The 17957-nt window shown below is 56.1% G+C and overlaps 1 protein-coding gene across 4 annotated transcripts in view; it reads right to left on the reverse strand.

Moving 5' to 3' along the window:
* The window catches only part of RAP1GAP2 (RAP1 GTPase activating protein 2), a 216144-nt gene that overhangs the window by 188426 nt on the left and 9761 nt on the right, over window positions 1-17957 (reverse strand). For 2 of the 4 annotated variants that reach the window (XM_059669104.1, XM_059669102.1), the window contains exon 2: window positions 13263-13379. In XM_059669104.1, the coding sequence (XP_059525087.1) occupies window positions 13263-13379 (117 nt within the window). Of the gene's footprint in view, window positions 1-7161; window positions 7252-13262; window positions 13380-17957 lie in introns of those variants that run through there. The other 2 variants (XM_059669114.1, XM_059669109.1) reach the window with 2 other exon arrangements.

Consider the following 17957-nt stretch of genomic DNA (forward strand, 5'->3'; position numbering starts at 1 on the left):
GTTGCAGGAGATAAGTAACAGCCACTTGGGGTCCGAACACCGGGGTTGCAGCTCCGGGTCTGCCATGTAGTTGCGGGGAAATCACTTAACTCCCTCTGCTTCAGCTGTTTCATCTGTAAAGAATAACTGCGATCATTTGTTGAGAATCTCCCATAAACCAGGTATGCCATGCTTTTTATTTCATTTAATCCATAACTTTGTCCTTCCTGGTGAGGAAATGGAGCTCAGAGACATTAAGAAACCCACTCAGGTCACAGGGCTGGTAGGTGATGGCAACAGAATAAAAACCCAGAACATGGATTTTTTTTTTTAACCTCACCCAAGGATATATTGTCCATTGATTTTCTTAGAGAGAGTGGAGGGGGAGAGAGAGAGAAATAGAGAGAGAGAGAGAGAGAGAGAGAGAGAGAGAGAGAGAGAGAGAGAGAAAAGACACATCGATTGATTGCCTCCTGAAAGTGCCCTGAAGAGTCTCAGGTTTGATTCCCAGTCAAGGGATGGACTTCTGTTGCAAACTCAATCCAGGGCACGGCTTTTAACCACATTGCCATTCCTATAGGGAAGGTTTACTGCAGAGCAGGCCCCAATTGAGGGCAGTGCTAGATGTGAGATAGCACCAGGCGGGGCCAGGGCAACCCCAAGGTTCATTGGGCCCCCCGCTAATGCCCAGCTAAGGAGCAGCCACAACCTGGGCTGGAATAAACAAACCCTGAGTTTCCTCCCCCAACACCAGCAACCTGGGGGGGGGGGGGGGAGTGGGGGCGGGAACCATACCTCCCGAAGATGAGCAGTGACTCAGGGGGAGGCAAGTGGGGAGACACAGGAAAGGCTCCCTCAGACACTTTTTTAAAAAAAGGCCTGAAGCTCAGCCTGGTCGGTGTTGCTCAGTAGTTGAGTGTAGATCTATGAACCAGGAGGTCACGGTTGGATTCCCAGTCAGGGCACATGCCCAGTAGGGGCTCTATCCCCAGTGGGGGGCGTGCAGGAGGCAGCCAATCAATGATTCTCTCTCATCACTGATGTTTCCGTCTCTTCCTCTCCCTTCCTCTCTGAAATCAATAAAAATAGATTTTAAAATAATAATAATAATAAATTCAAAAATTTTTAAAAGGCCTGCAGCTCCAACACAGCTTGCTCATGATTCATTTATCCTGATTTCCCTGGAGAAAGATGGGGGCCCTAGCAGGGTCTGCCCCACCCCCAGGCCCGAAGGAATCCTGCTGGAGCCCCAGAATCGTGTCATCTCCATCCGCCCCTTAGAAGAGCTGGCTCAGGATGATATAGTAAACCGAGACGGGAAAGGCCTTTTCCACTCAAGGCCTCCACTCCTCTCCCATCACTGCCCCCACCCTCAAAAGGGCTCTGCACAATAAGGTGCCTCCTATGACAGAAGAGAGTGAGGAATTGAGGCTGGATCTCGTAGTTTGGTGAAAATCTCCATCACCACCTCACCTGTGGCAAGGGTGACCCATGGATGGAAGAGGAGTCACTACTAAAGGAATAAACCATGAGGTACATATTGATGGTGTCCCCATTTTACAGGTGGGAAAATTGGGGCACAGAGAGACTACGTAATTTGCTCAAGCTCACACTCCTAGTAAGTGGCTGCGGCAGATTATATTCCCCAAAAGTGGCCACACCATCGCACAACACATCCCCCATCCCACCTGCTCTTCTCACCGTGTGACATGACACCCTCCGTTACGAGGCGGGCGTGGATGTGTGTGGATCTGCGACTGTGACGGAAGTGGTGCTGCATCATCTCTAAGGCTGAGTAAGAAAAGGTGAAACAGCTTCGGCCTCACTCTTTCTTAGGATCCTTGCTCCTTATCCAGCCCCCATGCTGCGGGGAAGCCCAGAGAGAACACGGCAGAGGCCCGTGGGGCAGGGAACGGAGGCCGCCAGCCAAATGCCAGACATGAGAGTGACGGGGCCTTCAGATGCCTCCAGCCCCCAGACTTCGAGGCACCCAGATGACGATGGCCAAGCAGAGACAAGTATCCCCACTGAGCCCTGCCCAAACTGCAGATGCTTAGAGCTTGGGCTTGGAGTCAGACATATCTTCAAGTATTCATTCATTCATTCATTCATTCATTCATCCATCAAATCTTTACTGCACCCCCACGGTGTTCCAGGCTCCCTGCTGGGGCAGTGACTATTTTAGGTGAACAAGACGGATAAATCCCTGCCCTGGGGAATATACAGGGTGGGGAGGTGGAGGATAGTAGGGGTTTCACCTTACACAGGTATTTGCGGTAGGGTGATATAGTCGAAGGGGTCTGGATGGGTGGGAGCCCTGTTTAGAGGGGAGGATCTGGGGCGGCCTCTCTGAAGGGGAGACTGCAAGGATGAGACGGATCCAACTTTGTGAAGAGTGGAGAGAACAGCAGCAAGTGTCAAGAATAGACCTGGGTTCACTTACTCGCTGTGTGACCTTAGAGAAGTAACCCAGCCTCTCTGAGCCTCCACTTCCTCATAGGATGGGGATGCTTTCAGAACCCACCTCACAGGATTGATCTGAGGAGCCAATGAGCTAATACGTGTGGCATGTGCAGTCCGGGGCCTGGCACAAGAAGAGCTCCATCCATTTACGTGATTGTGGTGCAGGAATTATGCTGAGGCCCAGGCCCCCAGTGGGCTGCCCAGAGCCTCAGCGACCACTCTGCCAGCCACAGGGAAGAGAGGAGGGGTGGGGAGCCTCCCCACTGCTGCACCGGTGCCCAAGCTTCTGAGAGGGGGTTGAGTGGGTGGGGGTGCACATTCCCTGGAGCAGCTGACATCCAGCCCAGCTTCCACCCACCCCTGCAGCCGTCCCTGACTCATCTCCTCAGCCCAGGGCTTACCCACCCGTCACCCTTAGCTCAGAGCGCAAAAACAGGGCTGGAGGTTGGACTGGTTGTCCCTCCCCCCGCCCCACCCCAATGGCAGGGGCACCCACACAGCCACTGGGGGAGAAGCAGCTTCCTCGGTGCAGAGAGAGACAGGGACAGGAAGCCTGGAGAGAGGGCAGAACTGGACAGGGCATAAGCCTCGGGGATCCCAGGGGCCAGGAAAGCCTGCTGGGGTACAGCATCACCTGCCACCGACCAGGCACACCCTGGAGGACCCTGGTGGGTGGCCATCACACATCCCCAGAGAAGAGACCGGGAACAACCCGGAGCACCCCACGGTCGCACAGAGATGTGCTCAGGGGCCCCACACAGAGCCACACACGGATGTGCAGACACCGCGGCCCAGCAGCACGCCCTCCAGGGACACATGCGCACAGATGTGCACCCCTCACTGCTCCTGACAGCCGTCACTCCCCTCTGGTCTCGCTCACCACCAGTCATCTCATCAGCAGGCCCCCCGTGCCCGTGCCTGATGCCATCTCTTGACCCAGACCTGGCAGGCCCATCGTGATTCAGGAAGGAGTCTGACAGCCTTGGATCTGAACTAGGGGAGAGGGTGGGACACCAGCCAGCCCGGGAAGGGGGGCTGCTCAGGCCAGGTCCTCCGGAGCACAATCCTCGCCTTGGCGCCCCACCTGCCTTGGGAGGCCCCTACAACTGCTTCAGGTCTTGAGCAGGTGGAGAGGAATCCCCGTGTGACTGTTTGGAAGTCCCTTCAGGGGATGTGGGGGGATGGCAAACTGAGGGGGAAAGGCAAGTACAGCATGGCAGGCTGAGGTCAGACACGAGGCAGAACTTCCCACTAGAGAAGCACCCAAGGCTTGAAGGAGGTGTGGGCAGAAGAGAGTGTCCCCTGGCTCCATAAAGATGCCCTCTTGAAAAGCGGAGAAGATGGACAGGCTGGCATTAGTGTTTTTGTTTTTTTTACTAAACTTATGAAAAACAAAATGAGTCCCAAATTACAGAGGGCAGAGGAGTCCTTAAATGACTGTAAAGAGAGACAGTGGCTGCTGCCCCTGCTCAGCCCAGGCCGGGTGTGATCTCGCCTCTAGGCCGAGGGACGGACGCAGTGACCTTTATATGCCAGCCCGAGCTGCCCGTGCATGAGCAAGAGGCAGCTGGACACATTCCCCACTGCGTGACCTCTCCCTGAGGGGCTGGCACGTTGCTCAGAGATGGGAGAGGGTAGGGAGACAAGGGCCACCATGGTACCATGGCAACAGGCCTCAGCAGAGACACATCCACGCCTTGTCCAATCCCTGCTCACAACAGAACCTAAGTGTTTGCAGACAACACCTCTCCTGCCAAAGGGGGCGGTGGCCTGGGAGGGACAGGTGGACGCACTGGGGAAAGGAGAAGGAGGCTTCTAGGTGCTGTATCCGGAAATATAAAGCCTGCTGTGGCTTATGCCCCAGAACTCCTCTAACTAACCCTCAACCACTGCCTTCCTGTCTCTCACACCACCCCATCACTCCCCCACAGGCCCAGCCTGTCCCCACCACCCAGGCACCCCTGACCCCCCTGCACCAGGGCTGCCCAACTCACCCCACAGCCCTGTTTCCTCCATCATTCTTGGCCACCTTCTGCCAACCCACTCTTCCTTCCTCCCTTCCTGCCTTCCGTTTCCTCTCGCCCTCTCTCCCATCCCCCTGCCCTGTCCTCCCCACTGATGTGGCCCAGACCAGTGCCCACGACCATCTGCCAGCTTCAAACGCCAGCATCTGCCCTCCCTCCACTCCTCCTTCAGGCACCTGCTTCTGAGCCGCCTGCTCATCCCCTCTGCCCACCGCCGGGCTCCATGTCCTCCTGGGACAGACTCCAGCAAGAGGCACGTCTGAGGAGCCCCCAGGGGCAGGGCTACTGCTGGCTCCAATTCAGCTCCAGGAGGAACTGACCAGGTAGGTATCCAGGCCTGGAGCCCCAGGTTCTACAACCGGGAGGAAAGTCGTAAGCAGTCCCTTTACCCAGCCGCCTCCTCCACTTGAACAAATGACTATCTGAGCCACTGTAAGGCGCCGTCTTCCCGAACACACAGAAATGCTCCATTCGAGGAACCCTTGCTAGGGACCCATCACCGTGTTCAAAACTTAACAAACCTCTTATTGTAACTCACAAAGCCCAGATAAGGAAACAGAGGCTCAGAGGAGGCGGGCACTTTGCCCAAGGTCAGGCCGTGTGTTGGACACCTCAGTGCGCCGCTTCAAACCCTCTCAGCCCCATTTCTCACTCCAGCCGCTTCGGCGACGACCCGCTGGTCCCCTGTGGGCTGGGAGGCAAAGCTCCATCCAGGGCCACACCAAGCCTTCTTTGCAGCTACCGGGTGGGACGCCCACAGGAACCCACTTGGGGCTCACCCATGTGCCCCTGAAATCTCATGGGAGTTCATGTCCATGAAGGTTCCTGGCCATCAGGGGACAGAGCTACTGGATGAACACTCCCATGTTTTTCTCTCCGACAGGGCAGTTGAAACGCATTCCACGGGCTCCCAGGAGACGGGCTCAGGACAGAGAGGGGGTGGTGATAAAAATAATGCATCCTTGTGCTGCCTTCCCCTTCTCTCCTTCACACCTCCTGCTCCCACCCTGCCTCCCTGGGACCACTTCCCAAGTGTACGGCTCAGGTTCTGCTTTTGGGAAACACAGGTGAGACCCAGCGAGCGAGGGGGGGGGGGCTGGAGCTGGGAGTTAAACCCACGTCGGAGTGACAACGGGCACTGTATGCGTAACCACCACCACCCATGTCGGACTCCCTTTCCCTCGAGGTTCAAGTCATCTGAACCACTGTGGTTCCGCCACACTTGATCCCACAGGGCCATGGAAAAGAGGGAGGGGAAGGTGCAGCGGTGCCCACAGCCTAAGGGTCATCTTCTGGGGAGCTGGGGTCACCTCCCACCAAACTGCTCCAACCCCCTGGGCTGAGCGGCAGGCCCAGCTGGCCATGCCCCGGCCCTGCCCAAGTTGAGCACCTGCCTCTGCTCAGACACTTCTGTGGCTCTTCCGCTCCAGACCCCGTCTCACTCCCCACCAGCCCCTCAAGCCCCACCCATCCCACTTCTCAACGTCTTGAAAGGGAGGGGACACCCGAGGTAGCTTTTTGGAGCCTCTGTGGCCAGATCTGGCAGACACCCACCCTGACCCACCCCTGGACTCAGAAAAACCAAGACACCCCTGGAGGAGAGGGCAGAGCCTCCCTGGACTCCTGCCCACATTGCAAAGATGGGCCTTTCCTGGGGAAAGAACTGCAGGGACCTCGCAACCCCAGCAGCCGGGTGAGCTGTCTGTTTACTCCTCACCCGCTGGCTGCAGGAAAAGCGGGGAGGTAGGGTCTTCTCCCTTCTCCATGGGAAACTGAGGCCGGTAGGGCTTAAGGGGCAGCCCCGGCGTCACGATGCATGAAAAGAACCAGAGTCCTGGCGCCCGGCCCAGGACAACCCTATTATTCCCTGTGGAGGCTGCTCTGGTGGGGGCCACTCAGAGGCAGATCCCGGCATTCAGAGGCCAAACCCCACTTGCATGTAAATGCCCTTCAGTTTGTTAAGGGTGTAGCGGGAGCCACGGAAAACAGGAGAAATAAGGATGCCCCCTCCACCAGCAACCAGGTCCAGACACTCAGCGTCCAGTGGTGGCAAAGACAAGTGGATTCTACACGGTCCTGAGCTCCCCTAAACACACACCTGCCTTGGACCCCCTCTAGGGGGCTGGCTCCCCCTCACACACACCCAGGTCCTCCGGGGTGAGCATCAGGCTGGAGGCTGGCTCTGCCCCAAAGGTCCATGAAGGCCTCTCAGTCAGTCCCTCAGGACCCCAGCTCCTCTCCCTGTGACAGGCACGGGCTGGAGTGAGGATGGGGTGGTGTTTATGACCTCTGGGCGAGTGGGGGGGCGGGGGGCGGGAGTGCAGGGGGAACAAACCAACCCAGCGTAGCCACAGGGTCCTCCCGAGGTTCTCGGCTTCTTCCTTCTCCCGCCACCTGTCAACACCCACCTCTGACCCCCTCGGTCAGCTTCCCCGGCAGAGACTGGCAGGCTGAGCCACCTCGCACTCGGCACACACACCCCTGTGCACGGCGTGTGTGCGCAGCGCCCCACCCGCGCGGGTTTCCGAGGACAGACACCCCCCTCCCAGACAGCCCGCCGTCGGCTGGCTCGCTCCGCGGAATCGCAGCGCGGAGCGCACTCACTCCATACGGGCAGGATTTCTCTTGGCAAACACGCGCATTTACACTCACAACACACGCCCCGGCCCCGCGTGCAGTCACACCCAAGACTCACGTCCGGCTCCACGATGATGCGGGAGGCACAGCCCGCCCCGGACCTGCGGACCCGCCGCGACGCCGGCGCCCAGGCTCCCTGCACCGAATGTCAACAGTCAGGCGCGGCGGCTGCCTCCGCCCGTGCGCCCGCCGTCTCCATCCGGACCGGCCCCCTCCTCCTCCTCCTCCCCGCCGGCGGGCTGCTCTCGCCGCCCGCCCAGCGCGTGCACCGTCACCGCGGCGCGCACACGCGCACACCGCGCACCCGCCACCCGCCACCCGCACACCCGGCGGCGCGGCTCGGCCCGGGACGCACCCGGCGCGCCCGCCCGCCCGCAGCCGCGCACACCTGGCGGGCCAGGGGCCGGGGTCCTCCCGCCGCCACCCGCGCGCTGCGGCCGCACCCACCTCGCTCTCCGGCCCCCGCGACACCGCCCAGTGGGCCCGGGGCGCCCACGGTGCTCACCGAGCGCCGCCGCCGCGCAGCTGCCGGAGCGGGAGTGGGAGGTCGGGCACCGCGGCGGACGAGGGCGCGGGGGTGGGAGGGGGAGCCCCGCGGGCCCTGAGCGCCGGGACCTCGGTAGGGACGCCTCGTCACCGTCACCGCCGCCCGGGGACTGCCCGCGGCCCGCTCCTCGGGAACAAAGGCGCGGGGCGGGGCAGGCGCGCCCCAGGGACCCAGGGGAGGAAGGAGGGAGCAGCCCACCTGCCCACTGAGGTTCCTGGAGGAGGAGGCCCCCGGGGCTGCGGGGAAGCGGGTGCAGGAAGACCCTGGGTTCCTGGTCTACTGAAGGCCCTCTGGAGCCGTCTGCAGCCCTGAGAGCGGTGGGCCTGGGAGGGATGCAGTGCTATCGGCACTTGGAACTGGGGGGCTTCCAGGACTGCCAGAACCCCTGAAAGTGCCCCTGCCTCCCACTGGCAGCCCGGAGCTTTCATTCACTCACTCCACACGGACCTCAGCCTCTGCCCAGCCAAGGGCACTCGGAACCTGAGGCTGAAGGAACGAAGAACCTTCTAGGCAGCCTTGGGATGCCCAGTCTCTTCCCCAAAGCCTCCACGGGGGTGGCCTCTGAATATGGCTTGCACAGCGGCCTCTGAATATGGCTTGCACACCTCGGTGATGGGGAGCTCACTCCCTTAGCGGCCGACCTGGACGCCCTGGAGCAGCCCTCGGGGCTAGAAAACCTTTTCTTTCAGGGCCCACAAATGGCCTTGCTTCTGTCTGTTGGCCATGGCCTCGCTCTGCTCTGGCCACAGTGGCTTTCCGCTTCTAGAACACACTTAGGGCCTTGCACCAGCTGTTCTGCCTGCAGGAATACTCTTCCACCCCATCTCCTGAGCCCCTCCCACCCCCACATCCATTCAACACCCCTCGCCAGCACCTTTTCCTCCCGGCTACCCCCTTGTGTCCTTCAGGACTCAGCCCAAATGTCACCTTGTCAGAGAGAACTTCCACCTCTCCCAGAGTCCCTCACACCCACTAGTCACTCTTCCCCTCGATGCCCCGTTCCAGTGTCTTCAGCATCTGAAAAGTTCACTCGGACATTTTCTTGTCTATGTGTCTACAGTCTGTCTCCCCGACTAGAATGTGTGCCCCATGGAGGCAGGGCCCTTGTCTGCATGGAGACAAGGCACTATAACCCCAGGGCCTGACCTACAGCAGGACGGGAGGGAGACCGGGTGGCCAGCCCATGGTCTGAGTCCCTTTGGCAGCCTGGTCCATCACCCTAAAGGCAGTCTGCTCAGCCGTTCAAGGGTAACATCTGGCACGGTGTTGGCAGAGGACCGGTGCTCCATTCCTGTCCGCCAAATAAATGAACAGACACAGGAACATTCCTCCGAAAGTCTGAGGCTCCAAACAGCGGGCCCTGCCCTCCCCTGTTCTGGACTCTGCCCTGAGCTCTTGCAGATCCACGATGTGAGCATTTTCTTAAAACCTAAAACGCAGGGCCATTCCCAAGCTTCTAGTCTATTGGAACTCCCCAGGCAGCTCTGATTCCCTCACCCCCTGCCCAGGCACAGACAGGATTGGAGGCCAAAATGGACTTCTTTATCCCAGCTGAAGTGAACCTCCTAGACCTGGATCCAGCCCCCAGGGCAGTATGGGTCCCACTTCTGACGTCTTGACTGTTGGGATGGTGCCCAGGTTCCTGCCATCAGCAGTGGCACCAGCATGCTGTCTGCAGCCTTCCTCACCAAGCCACTCACAAACACATGGAGCAGGACTCAGCCAATGGCAGTCACTCATCAACCCCCCACCCCTAGCTCACATTCCTCTGTCACCTACAAGGCTTTGCTGGGGGGAAAAAGAAACATTTATTGCTGAATCTCACAACTCTTACATATTTCTAGTCTGGAAAATTAATCAGAAAAGCAAATAAGCTTTCCCCAGCAGGGTGGATTCTCAGGGCATCCACTCGCCGCCCTTTTCTAGGTGCTCCCACACATCTTATATAACAAAGAGCTAATATGCTGCCGAAACTGGTTTGGCTCAGTGGATAGAGCATCGGCCTGCGGACTGAAAGGTCCCAGGTTCGATTCCAGTCAAGGGCATGTACCTGGGTTGCGGGCACATCCCCAGTGGGAGATGTGCAGGAGGCAGCTGATCGATGTTTCTCTCTCATCGATGTTTCTAACTCTCTATCTCTCTACCTTCCTCTCTGTAAAAAATCAATAAAATATATTTTTTTAAAAAAAAAGAGCTAATATGCTAATTAGACCAGAGGGCAGAAGGACCTTCCAACCACCAGTGGGCGGGGCCGAGGGGCAACTGGACCAGTGGGCGGGGCCAAGGGGCAACTGGAGCCGTGGGGCAGCCAGGACTGCGAAGGCCTACTCTTGCACAAACTTTGTGCATCGGGCCTCTAGTCTCTTTAATAACAGACTCTAAAGCTTGTCCAGGACTTGTTTATGGTCTATGGGCTTATTTCCTCTTTGTAAAGGTAGAAAGCACCTTCCCTGTCTCCTGCCTTTGGCACATGCTCTATTCTCTGAGAAGCAGTGTGCACAGTAGTTGTGAGCACTGCCACTTACTAGCTGTTTTTATTTAACCTCTGCACCTCAGTTTTGTCATCTGAAACATGGGGAGAACAATAGCACTAAGATCGCAGCATTGTTATGAAGAGCAAATCAACTTTTCCTGCAAAGCATTTACAACATGACATATAATAAGCACTCAAAAGTTAACAATTAATAGCCCTAGGTGGTTTGGCTCAGTGGATTGAACGTTGGCCTGTGGACTGAAGGGTCCCAGGTTCAATTCCAGTCAAGGGCACATTCCCGGGTTGCGGGCTCAGTTGGGGGCATGCAGGAGGCAGCCAATCAATGATTCTCTCTCATCAATGATGTTTCTATCTCCCCCTCCCTTCTTCTCTGAAATCAATAAATATATATTTTTTTAATTAACGATGAATAGTCTATCATAAAAATTAGTATAGTCATGGAGCGGTGGCAGCCTCCTCTGTAAGCAACCTGGGATGCAGCCTTCCCAAGTGTAAAAGCTGAAGTTACCGCAAATGGCTGCATCCAGTCTTCTGATCGCTTCCTCATCCGCGAACTCTGCTCTGCTCCTGTGATTCCAAAGAGCACCCTTGTTCTTTGGCTCAGAAAACAGAGCAGCTCCATTAGCCTCAGGCCATTCGAGCAGGCAGGAAGGAGGTCTCACCCTCTGTTCTTCCTTCGCTCTTGTCTTGGGCTGATGTAGTTGGCCCACCTCAGTCTCGGGCTCACCTCCCTACCAGCCTCCCCGCAGGTTCTGAGCTGCGCTCTGTTCATTTGTCTTCCATCCAGGGAGCTCCCTCTCTGGGCTAGGACCTCAGGAGACAGAGGAGAACAACGTGGAAAAGGCCCTGCCCTCACGGAGCTTACATCCCAGGAGGCCCCAGGACGGTGAACAAATAGACCAATGAGATCATGTCTGCCGGTGGTGAGAGCTACGCAGGAAAGAAGATGAGGGAGAAGCTCCTTAGGTCCGAGGGCACTTGGCACACAGTAAGCTTCGCAGGTTGCCTGAAAATGAATCCACGCCCCCTTCTGTCGGGGTGTCCTAGGGCTCCTAAGCTGGCCACAATGGCCTCTTTCTTTTTCCCTGCAGACATGCACAGCTGAACACTCAGAATTTCATTCCTGCGCCCTTCCCAACACTCTTGTCTCAAGCTCTACAGCAAGCATGTCAAATTCAAAGGCTAACACGGGCCAAATAAACAAGGTTTAAGTTCATGCGGGCCACAAAAGCTTCCATTTTCATAGAAACATAGGTTTAGCCCTAGCTGGTTTGGCTCAGTGGATAGAGCGTCAGCCTGCGGACTGAAGGGTTCGGGTTCCATTCCAGTCAAGGGTACATGCCCCGGGTTGCAGGCTCGATCCCAAGTAGGGGGCATGCAGGAGGCAGCGGATCAATGATTATCTCTCATCATTGATGTTTCTATCTCTCTCTGCCTCTCCCTTCCTCTCTGAAATCAATAAAAATATATTTAAAAATAAAAAAAAAGAAATGTAGGTTTATTTCGATAGAGACATGCTGAATATAAGGGCTGAAATAAATGAGTAATTATTAGCATAAAATAATAGAACATTTTAATAAAAATTAATATTTTTTCTTAAACATTAACTTACCAGACACTCAATAACTCTACACAAATTAATAAGCGTAATGCAAATAAACCTATTTTTCTTGTTCTCCGAAAGCGAAATATTGACACCAAACAAGTCAGCCCAAGACTAATGACATGGCAATCAGCTGCTAAAATACTCGCTGCCAGTATTAGTGGAGAGAAATGGTGCGCCTGCGCGTAAGGCGCCTAAGGGAAACGAATGCAACACAATTACTGTAATTAGTCATTAGCGAACGTCGTAGTTTGTTATTAATAATTATGTATAACAGGATATTGTAAAAATTAAGTTATGAAATTTTATTAAAACATTCTTACATACTGTTATACTAGTATTGGCTGGGCTGCAAAAACATTCGTTGTGGGCCACATGCGGCCCGCGGGCCACGAGTGTGACATGCTTGCTCTAGTCTGGAGGCATTTCTACCCTTTCTCTACGTTATTTTGGAGTCCAAGGCACCATTCCCTGAACATCAGGAGTTCCCAGGTGGCCTGAGTCACCTTTCCCAGAGCTCCTGTCATGTCCACATCATCATTTAATTCTTTCTTTCTCTTGGGACAGAACTGGGTCCAGAGTACCCGTCCACCTCACTGCTTCCTGTACCGTCTGAAGTCATCAGTGAGATAAGAGGGAGCAGATGCACGGCTCTTAGCTAATTAGGATTCCTGGCAGATGTCCGCTGAGGTGCAGGCATCCATCACGTCTACACTTTATTCCTGGGGCCAGTTCGGGGAGCTGTGTAAGAGCATCATCCCTGTTCTCCCGTGGGCCAGCCCACGGAGTAACCCCCAGACGACAACACTCCCGTCCCTCTTTCCTTCAACCGCCCGGAGGACAGGCCGTTCGTCCTGGGCGTCAAGGCTCCTGCTCACTTAGAATCTAGTGCAAGGAGGTCCTGATGGGGAGAGTGGGAAGAAAGGCCCAGGATCAGGTCTAGCGGGAGCCTTGGGAAGGGGTGTGGCGGCAGCAGGGCCACGCAGGACACCTCTGTTGAGACCACTAGCACCGATCACACCTATCCACGGTACGAATGAAGAGTGGGCAGGAGCCTGGGAGCAGGAATCTGGGCCCGGAAACGCCCTCAGCGCCCAGCCGGTCACCCAGACTGCGGGTCCCAGCTGGCTTCTCTAGCATGGGGGAGGAAAGAGACAGGGAAGGCAGGGCTGCCTCCACCCGGGTCAAAGCAGGGGCTGCCCTTCTCCCTCTTAAAGAGGAGCCAGCCGACCTCCAGGCTTTGAGGATCTCTGCAGGCATCATTCCACTTGAGAACCATGATCTCCCTCAGAGAAGGGAGGGAAACTAGGATCCTACCCATTTTACAGAGGACAAAGCAAGAGTCGTGAGCTGCCTCAGATCATTCGGTGCCGGACAAACTCTTTACAGGAGCCTGGGAGGCCTCCCCACCACTGAGGGCAAGGGGACCCCAATGTGGGCTTATGGACCAGTGTGGCTGCATAAGTACCACCTGTGGGGGGCAAAGAATGGGATTCCGGGCTGCGGATCACTCACCGGGAGGGAGACTCTAGGTCAGCACGGCCGAGGATGCGATGCTGCTGGGGGCTGTAGAGCCACTGGAAGGCGGTCAGTGTCCTCTCCTCGATTCGGAAACGCCCTTCCTGCACGTACCTGCAGGGCAGGAGAGAGAAGGAGGGAGGTGGGCAGGGCTCTGCCGAGCTCTCTTGGGGAACTGGCCTGGCTTGGTGGAAAAAGATAGATGTGGGGTACCTGTCCCCCCCTACCCCTCCCTTCCCCCCCGCCCCCGCCCGCTCATCTGCCAGAAGACCAGTTCCCAGAGGGCCCCAGTGAAAATTCCCTGAAGAGGAGGCAGCTACAGAGAGCAAGTTTTAACTCCATAGATGGAACGGCTTTCTAAAAGTTAGTTGTCGGGAGTTGAAAGGAACCCATTGGAAGGAGTGAGTTCTCTGTCACGGGAGGTATGTAAGCAGAGTGTGGGCAGGGAATTCAAGCATCAGACTAGGGTCCATTCTCCAAGTCCCCTACAGTACCGACTGAGACACTGGGCTTCTTGATTTCACAGCAGGAGAAGGGCTGCTCTGGAGAGGGTGTCACGAGCCAAATGCAGGCTTAGGTCTTCCAGGACCTCAAGGGTCCCAGCCACCTTCCAGATAGACGATCAGCCTCGGCTAAGGGCAGGGAAAGCTGGACGGGGCACGGTGAACACGAAAGGGTCTCTGCCACTCTGGCCGCCCCTCCTGGCAGAACCATGAACCCACTGATTAACTCAACGTGTATTGCGTGCCTATGATGATGAACAGAAGAGACTTAATCCCTGCCCTCCTGGAGCTTACTGTTGTGTGGGAGAGAAACCATCAGGCCCCTTTATACGTTACCAGTGGGAGTGGGAGAGGGAGGGGTACAACCCTTCTGCAGGACAACCCGACGATGCCTAAGCTACAATTCCCCGGTAGCCCAACGGGCCCCTTTTGGAGAATGACTACATTCCAGCATGTGGACACGGTTGTCTGTGGCATGGTTTATAACAAAAGCCCAAGCTCTCGTCAGTCAGGGGCTGGTTACATAAACTACGGTGCAGCCATATTAAAATATCAACACTAATAAAAGAGAAAAATGGTAATTGGCGTACGAGCTACCCTTTTCATTGGCTAATCAGGGCTATATGCAAATTAACTGCCAACTAAGATTGGCAGTTAACTGCCAACTAAGATTGGCAGTTAACTGCCAACAAGATGGCAGTTAATTTGCATATGTAGGCACAATGCAGGGAGGCGAAAGGGAAAGCAGGAAGAAGCCCCCTGCCACTGACAGTGATCGGAAACCCAGCGGGGAGCTAAGAGCTGGGGGGCAGGGCAAAGGCGGCCCTGGGGCCGCCTTTGCCCTGCCCCCCAGCCATGATCGGAGAATCAGGTGCCTTTTCCGCCCTGGCCAGTGATAGCAGGAAGTAGGGGTGGAGCCAGCGATGGGAGCTGGGCACGGTCGAAGCTGGCAGTCCCAGGAGCTAGGGGTCCCTTGCCTGGGCCTAAAGCAGAGCCCACGATCGCGGGGCCGCTGCAGCTGCGGGTCCCCGCTGCCCGGGCCGGACGCCTAGGCCAGAGGCGTCAGGCCTGGGCAAGGGGCCAATCCTGCGATTGGAGGGTGATGGGGGTCAACGCCTGAGGGCTCCCAGTATGTGAGAGGGGGCAGGCTGGGCTGAGGGACACTCCCCCCCCACACACACACACACACACACACACACCCAGTGCACGAATTTCGTGCACCGGGCCCCTAGTATATATATATTTCCAATGAGGGCATTCCCTGAGTGCTCTTATGCAAAGATCTGCAAGACACAGTCTTCAGATAAAAAAGCAGGTGCAGAAGAGCGGTATGTGTACTTTATGTTAAAAGGGGGAGAGAAGGAATGAAGTATAAATCCGTATTTGCTTATCTTTATATACAGAAACTCTGGAGCCGTGGTCGGCAAACTGCAGCCCGCGAGCCACATGCGGCTCTTTGGCCCCTTGAGTGTGGCTCTTCCTAAGCCTTAGGAGTACCCTAATTAAGTTAATAACAGTGTACCTACCTATATAGTTTAAGTTTAAAAAATTTGGCTCTCAAAAGAAACTTCAGTCGTACTGTTGATATTTGGCTCTGTTGACTAATGAGTTTGCCGACCACTGCTCTGGAGACACAAAAGCTAATAAAAATCGTTATTAGCTTGGGTGGGGAGAAGGGGGAACTGGGTGAGTGGGGGCTGAGGGAGGTGACGTTTTTAACAACGTTATCTTTTCATACAAGAGAGGTTTTACCTATTACAAATGTGTGTGTGTGTGTGTGTGTGTGTGTGTGTGTGATTACAAACTGTAAAGTGCTAAGAGGAAAAAAAATTGTGCAGCTGCTCCGATACTGCCCCATGGGGCCGAAGCTATTGGCTGGAGCAGGAGATTTCCCAGAAGGCACGGCTGCTGGAGAAAAGAGTGTTTTCCTCGCTCCCAGGCCTCCCGTATCAGAGCATCTGGCTCCTGCCTGTTTCCTTCACTCTCCTCCGCAGGATCTGATGGGCACTTTGGGAAGACCATCCGGGCTGCTGAGTGGGAAAGAGCAAGGCAGACGGGCTAGATGCTGTTTGGGGGGGGGGGGGGGGACGGTGGTGCCTTGTAAAGGGGATGGTGCTGGAGAGGGAGAGAAATGGGTGGGCTCTCAAGTGGGCTAAGAAGGCAGCGCTGGCTGCGCACCGAGTGATGGGTTGGACATGGGTGAGGGGGAGTCGGGTGGCAAGGCTGTTCCCCGGTTCCTGGTTTGTGCAGGCACTGGCCTCGGTGCCATTCACGCTGGACAAGCACATGTTTGGGAGGGACGATCCCGACGTTAACTTTGGACATGATTCTCCTCTGGGACCTGCTTCCTGCCCCAAGATGATACTCCTCCTGTAAAATCTACCTCAAAACTCGGCTCCTCCAGGAAGCCCACCCCGGTTAATCCCATCCTATTCTGACAACAAGTTTCCATGCCTTTCCCTGTCCTTGGGCTCCTCGGGACTCAGCCTTGAATGGCACGCTCTTGCCATCTCTGTGGGAGCAACTAATAACACCAATTGCCTCCAAAGAAGAGAAGTGAGCCCGGCCGGTGGGCTCAGTGGTTGAGCGTCAACCTATGCACCAGGAAGTCACCGGTTGGATTCTGGTCAGGGCACATGCCTGGGTTATGGGCTCAATCACTGGGGGTCATGCAGGAGGCAACCTACCAATGTTGATGTTTCTCTCTCATCGATGTTTCTATCTCTCTCTTCCTCTCTCTTTAAAATCAATATTTTTTTAAAAAAAATCTTTTTTAAGAAGAGAAGTGAGTGGCAGGGGAGCATTGTAAATGCTTTAGTGCTTTTTGAACTTGAACCATGGAAATATATTATGCTTTTAAGAAGTAAATATTGTGTGTGTGTGTGTGTGTGTGTGTGTGTGTGTGTGTGTGTGTGTGAACTCTGCTGATGATGGAGCCTTAGGGCATTAGGACAAAAAACAAACACAAGAGGCCACTCATTGGTCCAACAGCTGTATTTCACACATGAGGACACGAGGCCCAGAGCAGGCACAGACTGGTCAAGGAAGCCAGAGCCAAGGCCAATGGTGGTGACCCCTCACTCCCAGGCTTGACCCCACGAGGCGCACACAGGTCCCTGGGCTGCGAGAGGAATAGGCCCACCCAGGAACCATCCCCACCCACGTTCTCTCCTCACCCACCGCTCACCCCTGCCAACAGGGAGGACCATCAGCCGCAGCCACAAGCACACCCCCACTTCCTTGCTGCCGCAAAACCCAGCCACCCTCCCCTCCCCTCTCCCTCTACCCCCTTCCCCCAGGGGCAGGGGAAGGGACCGTCCTCCACTCTCTGCAGGCTCCCCGACCTGGATTCCACTTCCCAGCTGTACTGGTGGGTGAGTGATTTTCCACAGCGAGTCCCAGATTCCGCATCTGTCAAACGGGAGTGGTAATGATGGCCACTGTGAAGGGCTGTTGCAGGACTAAGTGAGAGGCGAGGGCAGCTCTTTGCCACGCGGCCACCTTCCCTCCCCATCGTCCTCAGCGGCCTGTCTGCCGGGCCCTACACCTTCACCCATGACAGGCACACCCACTCCCTGCACGTTCTCCTCCAAGCCCCACAGCAGACCCCTTGGACCTTGTTGATCCCATTTTACAGATGAGGAGGAAGAGGCTGGGGGAGGGACATGAACTTGCCCAAGGTCGTTCACGCAGGAAGCAGCAGAGGCCGGCCTCCTGGCACCTTCAGCTGGAGGCATCTGGTTTCCCCCTAACCAGCCTGCTCCACACACATCCTCTGCCCCTCCCCACCGGCCTCCACTTCCCAGCACCCACGCTGCTGCCCCGAGGGGTAGCCTCTTCCCCTGCATATCAGGCATCACGCAAACTGCTCGTCTGCTTCTTCCAACCCTGCTCCCTTCCGGCCTTTCCCGACATTACATGCCACCCCCTCCCCATTGACACGTACAGGCCCCCGCATCTCTGTGTTTCTAGAAACGTGCCTGCCTTTTCTAATCTCACAGCCCCCCTCCCGCTCCGCTCTGACCTGCACTGCTCTCCCTCCATCTCTACTCCAGACCTGCCCACCCGCCCCACCTGCTCAAACCAGCCTCTGGGAATCGGTCCCCAAACCCCAGCCAGAACCCGAGCCGGCTCCAAGGCTCCCAGGATGCTTTGCGTAACCTTGTTCAGAGTGTTGCTCTCTGCCCGC

Source organism: Myotis daubentonii, chromosome 16 (genome assembly GCF_963259705.1).
Source record: "Myotis daubentonii chromosome 16, mMyoDau2.1, whole genome shotgun sequence".
Lineage (NCBI taxonomy): Eukaryota > Metazoa > Chordata > Mammalia > Chiroptera > Vespertilionidae > Myotis > Myotis daubentonii.